The sequence below is a fragment of the Eufriesea mexicana genome, unplaced genomic scaffold (genome assembly GCF_001483705.2).
Source record: "Eufriesea mexicana isolate 0111107269 unplaced genomic scaffold, ASM148370v2 scaffold7532, whole genome shotgun sequence".
NCBI lineage: Eukaryota > Metazoa > Arthropoda > Insecta > Hymenoptera > Apidae > Eufriesea > Eufriesea mexicana.
In genome coordinates, this window is record NW_016915332.1 from 311,223 (window position 1) to 333,479 (window position 22,257).

Sequence of the window (22,257 nt, forward strand, 5' to 3'; positions counted from 1 at the left end):
TTAAATTTTTATTTACCTTACTGTTTTTCACAGTTACATTAAAAAACCAATAATTGTAGCATAGTAACAATGTACATATTTCAAATTTGAAACACTAATCTTATTACGCGTTTGCAAAAATCACTTGGCAAATATAGTATATAGGATACCCATTATACAATAAGGTACAATAATATTTTCATTTGCAAACATAATAAGAATTTAAAGATTGTCCCTTTTCTCATAAATATAAATTATATTTTATGCATATTTATATTCCATATTAAATCTAAATAATAATATATTCTTTCCCCTTATCTTAATAATGGGTGAAGTAAAAAGTTTTGAGCGTTTTTCGTTAGATGGCTTTAGTGAGCCATGTCTCACGATGTATACGTTGCATCTTGTCATTCTATACTGCGACTTAAAGGCGACATAACGCTTTAAAAAAAGTTCTTTGACAATTTTGTGTTTAGTGAATTCAGTTGTGTGTTAGAGCGTTCCAAAGTAGAGGTTACAAAGGAGAAAATTTGATACATTCTTCAGTACCACTACGACCAAGGGGTAAAAGCGGAGCAGGCGGCCAAAAAAATTTGTGCTGTTTATGGACCCAATACAGTATCGAATGCAACAGCAAAGCGTTGGTTCCAACGCTTCCCTTCTGGTCATATGGACGTCGAAGATGAGACACGCTCTGGTAAGCCAATCGTCGAAAATGTTGATAAAATCATGGAAATCGTTGAGTCAGACCGGCATGCGAGCACTTATTCCATTGCCCAGGAACTGAAGATTAGCCAGAAAACCGTTTGTAACCATTTGCATAAGGTTGGTCTCAAGAAGAAGCTCGATGTATGGGTGCCACACGAATTGACGCAAAAGAACCTTTTGGAGCGAATCGATGCCTGCGATTCATTGCTGAAGCGTAACGAAATCGACCCATTTTTGAAGCGGATGGTGACTGGGGATGAAAAATGGGTCATACACGAGAACAACGGGCGAAAAAGATCGTGGTCCAAGCGCGGTGAGCCAGCCCAAACGATCGCCAAGCCCGGATTAACGACCAAGAAGGTTTTACTGTGTGTTTCGTGGGATTGGAAGGGAATCCTCCACTATGAGCTGCTCCCATCGGGCCAATCACTCAATTCGGACCTATACTGTCAACAACTGACCAGATTGAAGCAGGCGATCGACGAGTAGCGTCCAGAATTGGCCAATAGGAAGGGTGTTGTGTTCCATCAAGACAACGTCAGGCCGCACATATTTTTAACGACGCGCCAGAAGCTCCGAGAGCTTGGATCGGAGGTTATATCGCCCCCGCCGTATAGCCCAGACCTGGCGCCAAGCGATTATCACCTTCTCAAGCATTTGCACAATTTTCTTGATGGTAAAAAACTCGCCTCAAGAGAGGCTTGTGAAAATGAACTGGTCAAGTTTTTTACCAATAGGGGCGAGGACTTCTTCAATCGCGGAATTATGAAATTGCCTTCAAAATGGACAAAAGTTATCGAACAAAACGGCGCATATTTGATCTAAATCCGAAAATTCTAACTTTGTTAATTTCATCGTCGAAATAAAGAGAAAAAACGCTCAGAACTTTTTAACTTTATCTATTATTTATTTATACATATATTCATGAAACTTACGTGCACAACTATGTTCCGGTAGTAGAGTAAGCGCCAACATGCCGTACCTCAACATATTGATAAAACTAGATTCCGGAGAGATTATTGAGGTACTGGCAATATAGGTATTATTATTTTTGTTTAAACAAGCGCCGTTCTCTTCGAACAGCCCTCCGACTAATCGTTCACTTTCAGCCTTTAAATTCTCCAATTGTTGACTAGCTACAGCGGTAACACACGCTACCTTTTCTTCTAATATATGAAGTTGATTCTCTATGAAATTCGTAAGTTGATTAACGTTATCCACATTTACTAGCCATCCTTGTACCAGAACTTGCTGGGCAGGGCTTATAAAAAATGGAGTATGAGCTATTATCGTTACATAAATTTCTGGTTGCATTATTCTTTTGCTTCCTGGTATCGTAAACTGCAACAATAACAAATTCATTTATGTAATTCCAGATTTATTTGAACGCTGAATTAGTTTCATATTTCGGCTACTAAATAACAATTTGTCATACTGTACAAAATAGACAAGAATATTCCCGCGAGCTACAACAGTCGCTTATCACCGAGCGCGGAATAATCCGTGAGCCACATCTGTCGCCTATCACCGAGCGCGGAATATTCCGCGAGCTACGACCGTCGTCAATCACCGAGCGCGGAATATTCCGCGAGCTACGACTGTCGCCTATCACCGAGCGCGGAATAATCCGTGAGCCAGATCTGTCGTCTATCACTGAGCGCGGAATATTCTGCGAGCTACGACTGTCGTCTATCACCGAACGCGGAATAATCCGCGAGTTACGACCATCGCCTATCACCGAGCGCGGAATATTCCGCGAACTGACATTTTTTTCCACTACCAGTCGCTGAGTATTCTTCATATGACACAGATCACGTTTGATCCCTTTTGTGAGCATCTCATCTACATCGGTTCATTATATTCTTAACAAGTTTTACTTTTATCGTGAAAATCCTTTTAACTGCCGATACGGGCTAGTCGTCAGTTGAACGTCGCTGATGCCTGAACACGGCACCTTAAGTAGAGCCATGATGCAAATGGGTTAAGAAGCAAACAACACTATTTTACTCAATCCACCCAAACGCGATCCTACATACATGCTTTAACAAGTTTACGAAAATATCAATTAACGTTCATTTATATAGGATTCGAACGCGTGCAGACCTGAAATTTGAGACATAGGACGAAAGTAACCGTGTGCAAAGGATATTTATGACACAGTCGAATGCGAGAAACAAGTGAAAGTTTACGAATGCATCCTGAGTATTTGAAGTACTTGGCCCATCGTGATCGCGTGGAAAATGCGTAATTGAAGAAGAAAGTCTGAGTAAGAAAGAAGACAGAGTGCAAAATTAAATAGGGGTCCAAGGATGCGAGTAAGTCAGTATTTTTAGAGTTTAGAATCGTCAGTGTTTTAAAGCCAGTACTGAAAGTCAATATGAAGTCAGTAGTCAGTTTTAAATCAGAAGTCTTAAAATTCGGTTATATAATTATTCGGCATAATTACCATTGTATTACATTAATTCGTTACTCATTACGTTAATAAAGCTTATTTTTGTTGTATTAAGTGCCGCAATATTATTCTAGTCGATTCCTCCCAATACGATTCTAAATTTATCAGGTCATAGGTGATTTAAATTTGCCTTAATTGAAGCAAAAGAGTAAAAGTAGCGACGATTTCAAAAAATGTGAAACCACGTACTTCGTGGGACAAGTGACCTTCGTTTTATTTAAAATTCATATTAAGTAATATTAAATAAAACAAACGCTAATAATAATCGGTTGCATTTAGTTAATTTTGGTAAGCATGACTTTAAATGAATCCTAAATTAAAGTACTTTTCATATTCTCTTTCTATCTTAAATTAATTATAAATCTTGGACTAGGGTACTTTAAAATAAATAATAGCGTAATACATATTGACCGAATCTTGACATTTTGAAAACGCGACAGCACTGTCTACTGAATAGCGAAAATATATATCCATATTTATATTATATTACATTATTATTTATATATTATATAAATATTATTGTCCACATTTGTATTAAACTTGGATTAGACATATTTCGAACCTCATTTTGCTTTCCATATTTATGGTAAACTTATATTAACTTAAAAATAATTATTTTCGTTCCTTATGTAGAAAAATAAAAAATTATTACTTACAGGTCTAATAATATTTTCCAAGAAACGTTTCGTTGCCATATATACTTCATCTATAACTATTTCGCCATGTTGTATATCCTACAACAATAATAAATACTATTTATTAAAAATATCATTATTTAATAAATATATTTTAAATCAATAACACATTGTATTTATAATTTCAGTAAGACTGTTTATAGAAAGAAAAAACCTGTTATAAAAATCTTCATATATAGAACTGAGAACATGTATACAAATTTTCCCAGCACAAAAACATTTAAATGCGTGTAAATATGTGACTATTGCTATCGTCTAATTAAAAAGATCGTAAAACAATTGAGACTACTGATGACTATTAAATGCCTTAACTATCGATCATATTTTGTTAATTCAAAGCAATTTTGCAATATTATATTTTGCATACAGTACATCAACAAATTTATCTGTTTGAATTCGTAACATTGAAAATAAAAATATTGCCCATGGTCAACAAGCCGCATAATAATTAAATGTCATGACTCTTCGGATGAGTAAAAACTTGTTTTAAAAAATGGCCATAAAATCATACGTAAACATAATTTTCAAAATTTTGTTTCGTCATATTCTAGCCGTCACGAAAAGAAAATGTACGATTGTGAATGAAACTATGAATCACATCATGCGAATCATTCTCTGAAAATTGAAATAGTTATAAGGGTGGAATGATGTTACTACATATTATGGTAAAAATTTATTTAAATTTATGTTTCGATTTCGATTTTGCTTCTCGAGAATTTGACATCGATACTGTGAGTCTTGGTTCTATGTGTGTGTGTGAGGCGAATGAATGAAACTCATCTGTTCTATAATTGTGCAATGTGTGATATAAATATAATGTGACCAAGTGTGAATGATATTTGAAAAAATGTTTTGAAGAATGTGCGAGTAGTTATTAAGAGTGAATGAGTAATAGAAGAAACATCTGGAAAGAGTTGACTTTCTCCAAACTAATATTCTACCATCGGATTTAAATATGTTAAATTTACTTTCATCTGAAAACAGTATGTTGCTCCAAACTGTTGAATCCTTCGTTATAAATTCTTTGGCAAATTAAACCCTCATCTTTCGATTTTTTCCCGATATGTATGGTTTTCTTCGCGCAACACACGCAAAATATCCAGCAGTTTTTAATACCCTTCGCGCAGTTTTCGAACTTACTTCTTTTTGACACTCTTTATTTAATATCATTCTGAGTTACGAGGAGTTTAATTTAGGATTTTTCTTCACTTCGTTTACAATTTTACGTTTTCCTCTAATAGATAACTTGAGAGAACGACCACTTCGATTCGTACTATGAAAATTTGATTGATTTATAAATCGTTTTACAATGCTTCTAATAGTAAAACGACTTTTGTTAACAATTTGTGATATTTCGCTATAGGATTTTCGCATTTTATTCAAATTTAGTATTATTTCTCTTTCTTCACTTGTCGGTTCTTTCGCTTTTCTTGACATTATTACTTTTTCTTACTTTCCCCGTTGCTAAACGACTGAAGTTTAGGATGACTGTTGTTAAAAATGACAATCGGGATACCACCTAACTAGATTTTAAAATGACGATCGGAAATTTTTCAAACAAATGCAGATATACTACAAATTTTAAACCTTTTAGAAAAAAGTTCCTCGGCGAACTTGAAAAAATTTTAAAAGCTGACCAAACCAAAATTTTTATTTTCGCCATATTATTATTTTGGAGCCATTTAAATTGTGCTTTAGACATTTCTCATATTATTAAAAATATTTAATAACATATTAATAACATATTATTAAAAACAAGAAGACACTTAGATATTAGCTTTATGATGGGATAATATATAGTCTGTATATTATATATTTGTAAAAACATTTTATTATCTCTTATTTTTATTTTTCATTTAATAAAGAACCGAATATACGAAATTTTGTATCTAATATGAAATACTTAAAACTTTTGCATGTACCTTTATTTAAAATTGAAATCATTGATGTCATTAATAGCAAATATTTAAATTATTATAGTATAGCATGGTCCGTAACCGATACATTGGTATCAATATTATTAATAATTATTAATAACTAGTAAGTTTATAAAATACGGATTATATATAATTAAAAATGTGATAGAAAACAATTAATTAAAAGCATAATATAATTTCAATTACTAAAAATATTTCATATGAAATTTTATTTTTCAAGATGAGATTATTATATGAATTATCTCTATCTCATACTGTGAATTTAAAAACATAATGAACTCCATTGCATCAACTTAGTTTACAATTAGCTTCATTCCTTTAAATTTTTGGTCTCCTTAAGTATCATTTTATTAAGAACCATAAGTAGTGGTATAATAATTAAAATATAAAACCCAAATTTTTATGTTTTACCAATTATATCACAATAACACTTTTTCCTAATTTATTACTGTAAAGACTGCTATATCGATCATCCAACTTATTATTTACACATGAACAATTAATTGTATAATTATATCAAACCTCTTCCATGTTCTACGATACTTCTGTCTTTCCTTTCTAATCTTATACAAATGTTATACATTTTTATTGTAAGAAATAAATTTATTTTTATCGACCTGACTGTATGAATTATTAATTTTGACACTTTCGACTTAATTTTATTAACACGTTGACTGCCATGGGGGTCACCGGTGACCGGCGACGCGACCATTAGTAAAAATACATAATTAGAGTAAATATCGATACAGATAAATTTTTAAATAGTACCATTGTTACTATAATGGTTCGAAGAAATTAATGCCACACATAACATGCAAAAATAATTTTATTTATACAAAGAAAAGGTGAACCAAAACAGTCGGCACAATATGTCGCCACTTTTTTAGTGCAATTCTTTACTCTCATTCTTCCTAGCTGATTTGAATTATTTTCATAGCACACTTTGCAAAATCGCCTTACATTTCGCACACTTCCAGGTTTCTTTTTAAATTCGTGACGACGTTTTTTCTGTACGTAATTGCTCGATGAAATGCAATCTTCGTCATCGGAACATTTCACTAAATACATCGCTAACTTCATCCTAAAATCGGGAATTGAAATATTTTTTCGAGTTGCTTTTTAAACAATTGATAATGGCAAAAATGGTCACGGGGGGCACCGGTGACCCCGCCACGAAAAATATATTAAACGCGATTATACAACTCACCTTATCTGTTGTAAATAATATTTCAACATAGTATGCATCGCATAATAAAATATTTATGTTGGCGCCATGGGCAAACCACGTAAAATGCGCGTGGCAGTCAACGTGTTAAATAAACTTATATTCAAGTCATAATTTCTATCGTTGAAAATACGAGAAAATTTTCATTTTAATTATTTTGTTACATTTAAAAATACTTACCACAGTTGCAAGAGATGGACTTAAGTCTAAATTAAACACCATCCTATATTTGTGCGCCAGGAATATCACTGAAGTTGTAGAAGTCACTTTGTAAAGATATTGATGGCTCGTTTCAGAAGACCAAGATTCGATTTTATTTTTTGGTAACACCGATACGGTTTCCAGTTCTGCTGCTTCCTTGGTTTTAAAATTTGAGCACTGAATGCTTATCACAGTATCTAAATGCTCTAACATCCATTGAGCCCTTACATTGCGAGATATAGGAAATCCTTTCTTCATTAACAAGAAAACCGTATCTGCTTCCAGAATCACTTTCTCCTGCAACATAATATTTCTTTCGTATTATTTCATTATTTGTATTATTATTTTCACTATCTTCATAGCACAAATCAGTGAAAACTGCCATATAACTTCAAGTGAATTTACATATGTAGAATAAAATTCTGTTTACATAGTAAAATAAAAAGATAAAATTACAATTTTTAGGAATACATTATTTTTCTAGATACTAAATTCGAAATATAGTCAAAATTGATATAACGAAAAATATTCTATTTTTTACATAATATTAGATTTATAGAGGCTTGATATAATGCAAAAGTTGTAACATTTGTACTTTAATCAAGTTGCGACGTAAAGGAGTGAAAAGTGTTAGTCGTGAATATTAATGTGAATTGAATATGAATATATTAACCCTCTGCACTCGAGTTAACCATATTCTAAAGATCGTTGTTAATTAATATCTCGAATTTAAAATTGCCCAACAACGCGTGGAATATCGTGGTAAAATAATTCTTCGTCGTACAATTAATTTACACTCCTTATTTACCGTTTTTAAAATATCGTCGACTTTATGACAGAAAGTCTTCGCATTACTATGTTTTTGTAACGAAAAGCTCGTCGAGTGCAAAGGCTTAAATATTATTTTAACAATATTACTACACAGGGTATAAATTATCGATGAAATATATCTAATTATGTTTACTCTTTCTCACGATACTCGTTCACACGTTTACTCTCAATGAATTGTGAATTGCAACTGACCTATCCAACTACTCCCTCATTTGTTCTATCTTCTTTTATACATTACGTAAATATACACATTCTATGCCACAATCAACTATTACCACGAAAAGTAGTAAAAAAGGGACTTATATGAGATATTCAATTGACAAATAAATGTAGAGTCACACAGTCTCTACTCGCTGGAGAGTACCTCGGAATACTCAAATTCACTGCAGTCTGTATTTTCGATTCGACTCTCGATAACGCGTAACTCTCGCAATCACAACTCTCGGTCTCAACTCTCTCAAGGACTACCTCAACTCTCTAATGACTATCTCAAAACTCTCCCTATCTTCCAGAGAGGGCTCTTTTAACCCCGTCTGGAAGGCAAGAGCCTCCCCCGAAGGAGGAGAAAGCTCCCTCCACGTAACACTCTGAGGTGGAAGGGATTCCTCCTTCAGGTTAGGCTCTCCGAAGGGTCACCCACGCGGGGACCCTTCCCGAGAGGTGCCCACGGACGCGTCACCCCCGGTTTACAATGGGGAAAACCGGGGTTGAGCGAGGCTACCTCACATGGCCTGGCCCCAACTTCCCCAGGCTCGTCTGGCCGCCAGACGCTAACCGGGCCTCTATACCTGGGGAAGTCAAAAAATATCCTACATAAACATTATATTTGCATACCATCTCATAGTGAAATTCGTTTCTCGTATATTAACACGTTAAATCCCCATTTCTGTTTTGCTTGCCGTTCAGTTAAGGCCCAGATTCGGCCGTCAAGTGGACCATTGGCAGCGGGTGAAATGTTCATAAAATTCGGAGATACTGTACCAATTGTTATAACAAAAATTCCCAAACATTAGGTCCAAAGATGGCGAAGAATTTAACACCAAAAGTTAGCACCTTTTGGTCCTAGTCTGGACCGGTTCCTGAGGACCGTCGGGCCCGAACGGAAAGTCTAGCGCCGGTCCCTGGGGACCGACGTGGCACTTAACGTATTAACCCTTTACACTCGAGAGGTGAGCTTCAGTCACCATTTCATAAAATTTGGAAGATTGATATTAATTAATATATCAAATTTAATGTAATATTGTGCGAGGTATCGAAATAAAATAATTCTACAATTCTATTATTATACAATTTTTTATTTACTGCTCAAAAAAGTGTCGTCAGTTTTTTAGTACAGAATCTTTGAATTTCTACTCTTCTCTAGCCAAAAAATCGTCGAGTGCAAAGGGTTAATACAAACAAGGGGCCCTATTCAACTCGTACACACCAATTTTGATGAAATTTATTTGAGAAATAGTTCTCAAAATATATTTCACGCGTATTTTTTTATCAGCCATCGTTGAAATTGAAAGGGGGAAACCAACCCTGAAAATTCCCATATAATTACGTTGTTTCTTAACTTTTGTCGGTAAATATTAAATAAATGTTAAATAACTCCTCGACTTTTCTAATGTTATGACCCATAGAATCGGTTCCATGCTGATAGACGGTTGCGTCGAGTAGTTATACAGGGTGTCCATGCAACGGTAATACAATCGAAAAGGGAATGATTGCACATGCAGAAACGAATCGGAAAAAAGAATAAAATTTTTTGATTCGAAGCTTCATTTTAAGTACTCGGTGAATATTCAAAGTCAATTTTCTCCAAGAAGGATGCTTTCAATTCAAAAATTTTATCCTTTCTTTTCGATTCGTTTCTGTATGTAAAATCACCCCGTTCCCGGTTATACTATCTTTGCTAAGACGTCCTGTATATATAGCGACGCGTTACGGCATACAAAATCACGAATCAGTTTTGACTTTCTTACATCCAAAACTAATTTGTTTTAAAGGCTGGGACCTTTCGTATATTACTTTTAAGACTTCCAACTATTATTTGAGAAAAAAAAGATCAATTTTTTAAAAATTTCCAACTGTCCTGCCCTCTTAGACTTGAGTTAGCGCAATTAACACGTTCGTCGCCCAACGCGATTCGGTTGAGTTTCTCACGGGGCCCAAATCCTACTGTCTGAGCGCTAGAACGTTACCGGACTGATGATTTGGATGGGTCTAGTACAGACACCGCTAGTTAGATGTTGGTCAATGGACTCTATTTACAATTTTCCATTTCCTGTAATCGTTTTGAATTACTATCAGCAAACTTGCATTTTGCAAATAACCAAACGATAGAACAGAGTAGCAGACTTGGTAAAGTTTTACCACTCATAAACATATTGACAGACAATTACGAAAAATGTAAAAACACTACGACCTATTGTTCCAATTGTCCAAAATCACGTCAAATATGTTTAGACTGTTTTAACGAATACCACGCGACATAGTGTAATGTAATATTTTATCCTAAATATAAATTAATAAAAAGTATAATGTGTATATTTTTCATATTTTTATGTTGTATATCCTATATTTATAATTCAATGCTTATTCCATTAAATTCCTTTTAAAAATTCAGCTGAAAATCCTATTTAACTTGAACAAGAAGAGCGTTACCCATATTTGGGTGAAGGGGGCCCCCACGGAAGCATTCTCGTCACCCAGATATGGGCGACGCGGCGACGAACATGTTAAAAAAATTCGTGTTTAATATTTTTGGCCATTCTTTAAGCCTACCAAGTTCCATCTAAATCTCAGGTGGGCCCTTCGTGGCATCTCCTTACGTAAGATTATACATCACAAAATTACAAATCACGCTTTATACTTGCGATTTTAAAACCAAGTCCACTAATTTCTGCGAAAGAAACCTTTCCATGCCTGGTAAATCGCTAAAAAGGAAATTGCAAAGAATACCACTAAAATACAATATCCAAAAGTTGTCGATATAATACCCTTAATTTTGCGAATCCAGCAATATCCATCGGTAAAAATATTTTCAGGAAACGAAATAAAAGAAGATCGATTTTATTTCAATTTGGATCGCATCCACATTCTGATCGAAGGACCCAAAAAATGTCGCGTTGCTTCGCAAGTAATTCTGTGGAATTCGACGGGTTGTAAGGCCGTCTCGCGATCTCGTAATGTTGTCCTCCAAATTAATATTGAGCAACTGTTTCAGTTTGCACGAGCGAAAAGAAGGTCGTGGCTGGAGTCGAACGATAGAGTCTTGTACAACGACAGGAATTAAACTCTTGATAATCTCGATAAGTAGGCTCTAAGATTCTCTATTCGGCGTTTCGTGGAGAACTAACTGCGTTGTCGATTCGATTTGAACTGCTTGACGACTCGATTGGAACTAGTCTCTTCGACGATTCGAAGAGAACACTGCTCCTCGATTTTCCTAAGATCGGTCTTAGGAAAAATCGGGAGCTCGCCAAATATTATTGGCTGATTTGACCAAGGGCGTTCCCTTGGTCCGCAAATCGGTCACCTTGAAGGAAGGGAAGGTTCCCCCAAACGAAGACGGTAGTGGAGGAAACCCTCTCCTCCAAGGTAAGGTACGTGGGGTCCACCCGTGCGCTGGTGACCCATCGTCCGTTTATGGCCTCTAGCTAGGGCCCGAGGCTTCCAACGTGTGCGGACCACGTGGTGCCCTCAGGCCTATTGTCAACCAAGTCTTGAGAGCCGTCGCCTAATTTCGTTAAATTAGAGATTTCCAGGATAATAAAGGTGAAGGCCTTCAAACATGCAGAAGGCATGGATTGGAAAATTCCGATGCCGAATTGTTTGCCTCTAAAGACCTGGCTCGTGAACCATTGTACGAAGTGAACATTTTATAAATTTTTGTGGAAATCATAATAAAGGACAAAATTGAAAAATACAATGAATACTGTGAGTTTCTAATGAGTTAGTATTTGTATCATTGAGACATAAAGCTTGTATAAAATTTATTATATTTAGAGATTGTAAGTGCACAAGTGTACTATCTTCTTCTTCAAAAATGTATACACAGGATGCTTTATAATAGGTAATATAAAAGAGTGATTTATGTGAAAAAATAAGACGAAAGCATTCAACAAACTTTCATAGGTAGCATTGTTTTTGGTGAAATCGAATATGAAATGATTTGAAATTTTCAGCGAGTAGGAATACACTTGACAATATCTCTACATGACGAATCTCAGCGTGAGATACTATCACGATTCAGATTTTGACTTAGGTTTATTATATTTCGTATCCAAGACACGAATCGAAGATAATAGGTCGATTAGTAATCAAAGATACGTTATAAAAGGAAACGTTCGTATAACAAATTTAATTACACCTAATTCTGTTTTTACACGATAGATACGTCCCCGAAGAATACGTGTAAAAAAAATTCGCGTAAAACAATATATTGCATCTATGGAAAAATAGAAGATTGGTTGCAGACCCAAGAAATCAGCAAAAATAATACAATAAACCATGAGTTTTCATGTTAGGATCTTAAACATTTTATTTCATAAAGACTGCACATGTATCATAGAAAGTAAATTATCATTTGAAAAGGAGAAAAACATGTCGCTAATTCATGAACACAAAAATTAGGCAAGATAATATGAGTTACAAGTAAAAAGATTTTATTCGTTTTCACTTTCTGACAATAAACGCATACGTTTGCGTAGGACTGCAATATTACTGCTATCGTTAGAAATGTCTTGATTATCGTCTTCGTGCTCCATTGCTGAAATTCTTTCTGTAATCTCTTGAACAAAATTAGGTCTAGCCTCCTGTGGTGCCGATGTTTCAGTGGATTTAAGAACGAATTCGGTAATTAATCGTTGTGTTTGTGTTTTGGCTAGGCCAAAAATTTGGGTCGATCGTGTTAAATCAAAATAAGTCGTGTAAAAAGAGAATTCAATTTTTTCCCCAATTCGTGTTAAATCAAAATCGTGGAAAAGAAGTTCGTGTAAAAAGAGAATTGGGTGTATTTTATTTCTTATAAATTGTTAGACAATTCTCCTCTTCAAAATCAATTTTTCTGAACGGTTTATAGCATATTTCAATACTCTAATTTATTAAACGTTAACAGTTTTTCTTCTTAATTGCTCGGCACTTGTAATGTTCTCAAAATAAACAACCGAGATTGTATTATAATTATAATTTATAATTATAATTCCAACATTAATGAGATATGAACATAATTGTATATAACTATTTATTTCCACTATATCGTATTAATTATTATTAACTATGTACGCTATATTTAAAGATACAATACAGATTAGTAGCTCTAGTATTCAGTGAAACATTCTTATTCATTATATTTAATATCAGAAATAAATAATAATACTTTACAGAAATAACTCCAAAGATTTCCACGATATATAAATTAAGTAGAAAATTCGTGTCAGTAGAAAAAGAAAAATTAGAAATTGATTGGTTGAAATCTAGTGATACCTTAACGTTTATCTCGAAAAAATGTACCAAAAACGAATCGACAATTCGCATAATTAGGAGAAATGAAACAAAAATAGGAGCTACAGTTGCTATTAGATCATTATTAGATACAAATGAGCCGTTCACTGGACAAATTGATTGACTCCATAAAACAAAAAGTGGAGAAATGCAATGAAATAATGTATATTGTTATTTAAAATTCCCTTTATAATTTAAATCGAAATGAATATTGTAGAATGCATAAATACAAATGTAACTTTCATCTAACGGTATATAAAATTTATAAGAAAAAATAGCTAAAAGTTAATCGTTTGTAATATTACCATTTTTTATGTTACTGGAAGAGTTAATCGATTTGGCAAGTGAAAAAAGTTTAAAGTAAATTTAAATTTAGTGTTTAAATTTTTAAGTTTTTTAACACAGAAAAAGAAAATTATAAGATATTTTTATTACAGATTTTTCATAAAAATGAATATTAATGGTTCTGTTATAATATATTATTATTTGTGATTAAAACCATCAGATGATTCACTATTTTGCACATCCACATTATTATTAGTTTCACTCATCTCGATTATAAAGATATAATTTTATTTTTTTAAAATCACTGACAAATTAAAATAATTGTTTATAATAATTCAAACCCAAATACGATCTGGGAGTTATATTAAAAAGGATGAAAAAATATGTAGTCCTGTAAGACTGGTAACGTACACGGTAGAAGTTAAAATATACCAAATTAAACTTTATTCTTGATAATAATTAATTTGACTTCACAGTAGAAATTAAAATATACCAAATTAAACTTTATTCTTGATAATAATTAATTTGACTTCACGGTAAAAATTAAAATATACCAAATTATATTTTATTCTTGATAATAATTAATTTTACTTCACAAATACTTGATTCTGCGATAATTAGACTGTGACTGATTAATTTATTTTATTTAAATTCTGATAAGACGGCACTAAAAAATTCACCGTTATCATTCATGGCTTGCTGGTGCATTTGAGTCGCATTATTGCAACGATTTACATTAGAGTACGGAGTTAATCAAAGTGACCTCTGAAATAAATTATTTATTATTCAGTGGCCAAAAAATTTTTGTCGTTTAATGGTGTTAATCTTAATTATCAGGGAAAGTTACTATAAATATAAAAAGTTACGACTACACCAAGTGCTTTGACACTTAAATTTAAGATTTTTCAAAAAGTGGAGTTAATCGATTTGTACAGTGAACGGCTCATTTACTGACAAAACTGGAAAAGTGTTTAATCATACGAATACAAGATTGCGATTATAAAAAGTTAATGAAGTTTAATTTTAAACGATTCTACTAATAATTAAATTTTAGTTTTATCTACCCTTTTAAGTTATTCTGTACATATATTGAAAACGTTTTATATTCTTATTATTTTAAAATAAGGTAAAATGTATATTACTTTCTGTTGTATTAAAAAATAAAAAACTATTTATTTAGTTCTAACTTTTTGCGTTTTTGGTTTTGTATAATGCGGAGTCCATATAACGATACTTATAAAACGTGGTTTCGATGTAACACGATTCATAAATAATACCCATTTCTTATATAACATGGAGTATTTACATGTACTTATAATACATAAACATAAATTGTCAACCTCACCTGAAATTTTCAATTTCATTAATTTTTCGGTTTATGGTGACACGTGTTTTGATGCATGAAATTAGCTAAAAGAAATAAATATTATTTTTTGTTTGTAAATAAATAAATGCAACGTCTTTCTAGAACCTAATATCCGTATTATACGAGGGTTTCCTGCATCTCTAACAATATAGGAAGTACTACTGTGCACATTTTAAAAAAAATTTAGTACAAAACTAACAGTATATGGTATCACAGAAAGTACTAATTAAGAAGAAACGCGTAATTTTGAATATTAAAATGAAATATAAAATAATTAAAAAGATTGAAAATAGTAAGAGTGCAAAAAAATTAACAAGGATTCTTAGTCTCGGAAAATTTATAATTATAGTTGTCACGGTACACATTTTCAAAATACGCGGTTTTAATTATACATGATTCTTTTTCGTTCTTTTTTCGAAGTCTCCATGAAATATAATTTAACCCTCTATGGACCGAATATATATTTTTCTTAACTATAAGAATTGTATGTAACATAAGATCAACAAATATCAACCAATAAATTCAGCAGCAGTTTTGACAATTTTATTATAATATTAAAATAAGTAAATTATATTGACAATTTATATTCTATTGTGGCAAGATAATGTGCAATAGATAGACAAGATAATTTTCCACGCCATCTTGTGGAGAAAAGATCATAGAGGGGCATAGAGGACCTAACCTATCATGATCGAGTAACCGGTAAATGAAAAAGAATTAGAATTTTTAGAAATGGACCCACGGCAGGTGTTGTAAAAATAATTATAAATATATCGAAAGAAAAATCGCGAACTGGAGTGATCGAGACGATAACGTTGAATGTAGTATTTAATAAAATACCCATGCATTAGCATGTAACTTGAAAATTACACGAGCCCATAGAAGGTTAAATATGCGTTAGATATGTGGTAGTGGTTCTCATAGAATGTATGGTATAGGTGTGAGGAATGTTTGTGTGGAAGAATATGTGTGTGACGAGTATGACAAAGAGTCACGAAAAACAATCAGTTGGTGAATGACAGTCATTACAAATAGACGTTGTATGTGAGAGAGTCCTCGAGAGATTATATCGCAGTTAGAAGCGAATTTATTTTACGAGTTTTAGTTATAATTAATGTTGTGCTATTATTGTGTTCAATAAATATTCTTATCAGTTTATCCATTTACTCAGAAGATGAAGAGAGACATAGTCTTTCAATATGACATTACTTGTCATGAACAATCATTTGACCAACTGAAAAATTTATACCCTCTTATTATATGCCCAAGGAGATATCGTAAGGACAATAAAATCATCATAATCAAGTTCAAATATGAGAAATATGTTTGTGGAGAAATTACAATGATGAACCTATAATTTGTTTAAAATGCAGTGAACAAGAATAAGATACCTACTACTATAATAATTATCAAATGTATATGAATATTATTTATTTATAAAATTATATTAATGTTATTTACTTTTATTTTTATTTTGTTTTATTTAAAATTTAAGAGAAAGAAATGAAGTCCTTTGGTTGTTATTTAAAACTCATTTTGATTATTTACTATTATTTTCACTAAATTGGTTATTATTTTCAATAAATTAAAAAAAGACATAACTTCTATTTATAGAATTAAAAGAATATATGTACAAATTACTATAATATCTACTTCGTTAATATAATTTTTCGGAAACACAGATACAATAACATTTTCATTCATATCTTATAAAGGAAATTTTAACATCGTTAGAGAAATTCCTTTGTATCGTAGCTCGCAACATGTTATTGATTAGCCATTTCATGTAAAAACTAATGCATATCATTGCGCATCTTATAATTAATTAATAAAAATTGCAAAGTCCAAATAAATTTTAGTACTTTTATTCCTATATAATTTATTCGCAAAAGGCTTAGTACACATGTTGTTTATTATGAATCAGAAAATTTTCGTCAAGCAAATCTAGAATTTTTGACAGAAATCAATTTCTTGAAATATCAAAAATTTGAAACCTTTCGAAATTTTCGAAAATTTTGAGATTCGAAACTTAAAACGTTGTACTATTCCTATGATTTTTCCTATATTATCTGTAATTTGAAATCCAAATAAAAAGAAATATAAAATCGACGAATAAAAAGAAAATATTATTATGTCATTATCAACTGTATTCTTTGAAAGATTTTTCGATACATTTGGCGCCATAATCGATTAAAAAGAAGTAGATTAGATTAGAAAGAGCTAATTTTACATCCTTGAATAAGAATAAGTATTAGATACTTTGTATATTCTTATCTTTTCATTTGTATTTTGTTTACCTATAGTCAGTAAAAATTTAGTTCAAACTTTAGTCTCTGAAATAAAATATCTCATTTCCAAAACAAAATCAACGATTGAAGTTTTGAAAATTTCGAAATTTTTGAAATTCTATCACATTTCAAAATCAAGTTTCAAAAAATTCAAATCTGGTTCTCACTCATAATCTATGTATATAGAATCTATATGGAATCTATGACTAATAAATCAATATATATACAAAAAAAACACAGAACAGCAAATTAGAAGCGTAAAGAAAAAAGTGCTTAAAATTATAATTCAAACGAAGAATACATATTCATGCAATGTTTATATATAGTACCCAGAAATATTTCGTAAGAATGACTGTATCGCGTGATATAAATAAGAAATAAGAAATAAAAAATAGAGAATGAAAGAATATGTACATATGTACAAAATTAAATAATTATAAAAAATTTCTATATATGTTTATATTATTATCAAACATTATATTTTATCAGTCAAAACTGATTTGTACTTATAAATATAATTGGTTTTAATTTAATGGTATCAAAATTGTGATTAAAATATCACAAATCCAAAAAAATAATATCCAAATTAAGCAAACATTATGTAACATAATAAACTATGTATATTATAACAACTTATAAATACAATTTTTTACTTCAATAATTGTATAAATTGATATATGTCTGTATGTGCTACAGATATCATCATATATCAGTAAAAACTTACATGAAAACACATAAATAAGAGTTGATCAACAAATATGTTAAAAATAATTCTCAATAGCTGAGATATATAAAGATACGAATAATACTGATAGGCATAAGAAAAGGAAAGCTATTATACAGCTAAATATTTTGACTTAAAGACTTGAAATAACATCGTTTACAATATTCATTTAAAGGAGTAAAACTTCAAGCACATTGGCTAGTTTAATTGAAGTTACCTGTTATATAACATTTTTATATATATTCAAAATATTCCAGAAACTTCAACTGATGAAATTCAAAGATTGCAAAGTAAGATCCTAATGCATACTAACATCTTGAACAAAAATGTTATAATCAAATTCAATGATTAATTTTCGTTGTTTGAAAGAAGTAACAAAAATCTAAATGAATTTATATCTCTCAAGTTATAAATTTTGTAAATATAACACTTTATGTTGTCTTATTTTATACGTCTTAACTTCTACTGATTTTTTTTATGTCCTGAAAACTACTTTTATTACTTAAAATTGAGAAATAATTTAAAAAGTAGACTTTTCTTTATATATCAATGAAAATGTACATTGACAGTTTGTATCCCTTCTCTGAATACAATTAAAAACGAGAAGAATAATAACAACTGAATACGGAACAAACCAATTTTATCACAACAAAATCTTTTTTGTAAGTATACAATGATGCATTTTTAATACATAATTATACCTACCTATAAATTAAAATATATATTTTGTTTGCATAAATTGATTTGTTTTACCATTCTGCATGATAGAATATCATAGTATTTAAAAACTAAGCAAATTCTTTAATATTTCAAATAAGTAACTATCTTTTTAAAAAAAAATTGCTAAAAACACATTATCTATCATTTTTATATTTGAATAATCAAATCAAACATTCAGAAACATTGTTCATTGAGACTTTATGTAATGCAGAAGTTCTACTATTTAGTAATAATTATAATAAAAATACAAAAGTAGGACATTAGAATTATAAAAATATTACAATATAATATTTTATGAATAGTAGAAAAAGTAGCATAAGTGTTTTTATAATATATAGTCTACTAATATAGACATTACAATATAATAACAATACAAGAACTGTATTATTGAACATCTTTACAAACAAAATTTACAAATAAATAAAATAAAACCTAAATATTTGAGCATAAGAAATATTAAAAAAATATTACTAAAATTTTTTATAATTGGTAATGGGAAACATTTTACATAAATGAAATTTATTATATATATCTACTTTAAAAGAAGTTATGAGTACATTAAATTTGTATATAAGAAAGAAAATTTGTTTCTATTCTTCAAATGTTTCCTCTATCAATTCTTACTAATTGTGACTTGAGAAGAGATACAATTTGGCCTAATTATACGGACTATCTTTATATTTACATTATATAAATATTGTTCAATTTAATCATTCAAATTTTAGTTAATTGTCATTTAATTTATTGTTTCTTATGCTACTTCGTGCATGCTATTTTAAATTCATACACATCATTAAATATTGTCCATTAAGATCAATATATTTTCATATATAATAATTGTTTTATCTTTTACTTGCACAGAAAGTCAATAATATTTTTTTTGGCGAAGTATATATTTGTATTCATTTACTTCAAATATATCTGTTATTTATTAATTATATCCTTTATCAAAATTGGTCCAATTATTTTCAACATTCCTTTGCTGGTTACGGAAAAAGTAATATACAAAAAATTCTTGTTACTTTTACCAATATACGCAGCCTAATAACTTATTTTGTTATGGTTATTTAATTATAACTTATAATTTGGATTATATTTTCGAAATGTTTAAATGAAATACTCTTTCATTATTACAATAGTGATATTCATAAACCACTGATTTCATAGAAAATTAAATATCCAAAAATTCTATCACAATTTCACAAATTATCTTATAATGAAATAAATATTCATACATGAAATTTTAAATAACATACTACAGAAATGCACTTAAAACTACTGGATTTAATATCATATACGTACTTTAACTTTATAAAAGTACTAATGTCACAAATACGCTCTACAATTTGTACACCTAAATAAAAGATACGTGTAGCTTTTATTTAGCTAAAGGCTGATGTAAGTTTAAAAATTCTATTTTTTAAATTACAAATATAACATATAAGGCAATGTACAAAATCATGAAAGGTAATATTATGTTATATAATCTTTAATATAAAATTTATATAATTACCTCATTTTTTGTAGAAGCCATGATGTTTGCTTTTATTTATTTACATATCCATCATTATTAATAGAAAAAGCAAATTTCTTCATATATTACATCAGTGTGTAACACAAGGCTCATCTTCACAAGATCAAAGACACTGATACACTATAAATATTATTTTTAAAACTGTTCAGAGGTTACATTATTACTCATTGATTTGAATGTTCGATTATATGTTCAAAGTAATAAATACAGTATAACCTTAAAACATTAAATAATTTAATATAACCTCAACAGAATTGTATAACATTAAACTCAGTATATATTATTATTTTCTTCATTGTTATTATTTTTATGTTAATAAATATTATTTACTTTGTAATTAAAGTCTATCTATTTCAGCCTAGATAACATTATACGAATTAGAAACGTACAATGCACCTTTAAAAATACACTACACCATATTGCAATGTTGACATAATTGCACTCAGCTGTTTATAAACAGTCATAAAGTACAATAACTAAAATTGATGTCGAAATTTAATAATACAACTAATGTAACAATGTCAAATTTTATTGATAAAAGTGATTTATAATTGACATAAGTGAATATTATAAAAGTAAAAATATATTACTAAAAATATTTTAAAACATATATATGATTTGATAGTTTATTGTAATCTACACAACAAGACAATTTTTAATAAAATAATCTAATAAAAAGTTAAAGATAAATTTATAAATAGAATCTACGCATAAAGAAAATTTAACAATTTGAGCATATTTTAAGTGAAATATTTCATCATCTTGTTGCAGATAAATATCATAAAGATATATATACATATATATACACGTATATTATTATGTTCATGCACGATGTTGCATATGCATACATATGAATAGAAAGTAACAGTAAATTATTGTAGACCCATTTATTAACTATATATATAATGTTACAGGTAATTAAAAACGTTTAAAAATTAATATTTGAAAATGCAGTGATATAATTTTTACATTAAACGTTCTTTGGAACATAAATTATATAAAATTTAAAAATTTCTCAAATCATTAGTGAATAAAAATTAATTATTGTATAGATTTTATTTAGAATTCTGCTTATTTTTAAAAGTAAAATTTTGTTTAATAATTTCGATATATTACATATTTTATTACATACATTGCTATAAAATATTTTTCAGATTTACTGTATTTTATATTTTATTACATTTTTTATTTAACAAAAAAAATATATTATTACAGATATTCATAGTTTATATGTATAACAAAATTATTGCCATTTTAATTCATGTTTTGGAGAATTATTACTAAAATTTAACATTTCTATTAAATTTTCATTTAGTTTAATTTATTATTTCTGGATGATACTGATGCATTTTTCTTATAGATTAAAATAAATTGTTTAACAAATGGTTTGAAAAATTATAAAATTATAAAATTATATTTGTATAAATAACAATTTGTTATTAAATATATTATAAACAAAGTATATTTGAAATACATCAAATATGATAAAATATTAAATGTTTGATTGATAAGTATTAGTAAGTATTAATTTTTGAGATTGGAATAGTACACATTTAATTATTAGACTTGAGTATTTGTCGTAGCAAGATGAATAATCCCTTCTATTAATCTTATGAATGTAGTGTACAGAGTAATTTTGTAAATACCTTATAGATATAAAAACTTGATAAATTATAAACTCTTAAGGCAAATTTCAATTTCTTAAAATAATTGCTTTTTTAGTTTGTTTGATGTAACATATATAATTTAATAGTTATAGTAAGCTAATCCTTCAAAATTACAATATATGTATATAAGATATAAACATAGTGTAACATAAATA

At 29.9% G+C, this 22,257-nt stretch overlaps 1 protein-coding gene across 1 annotated transcript in view; it reads right to left on the reverse strand.

The window, feature by feature from the left end:
• The window catches only part of LOC108552626 (protein SZT2), a 103,838-nt gene extending 83,381 nt beyond the window's left edge, over nt 1-20,457 (reverse strand). The window contains exons 1-4 of the mRNA XM_017907267.1: nt 20,415-20,457; nt 7,177-7,494; nt 3,796-3,873; nt 1,623-2,028 (exon numbers count right to left, since the gene is read on the reverse strand). Of these exons, the coding sequence (XP_017762756.1) occupies nt 1,623-2,028; nt 3,796-3,873; nt 7,177-7,494; nt 20,415-20,435 (823 nt within the window). The 5' untranslated portion in view covers nt 20,436-20,457. The remainder of the gene's footprint in view (nt 1-1,622; nt 2,029-3,795; nt 3,874-7,176; nt 7,495-20,414) is intronic.
• Between the last annotated feature and the right edge of the window lie 1,800 nt (nt 20,458-22,257).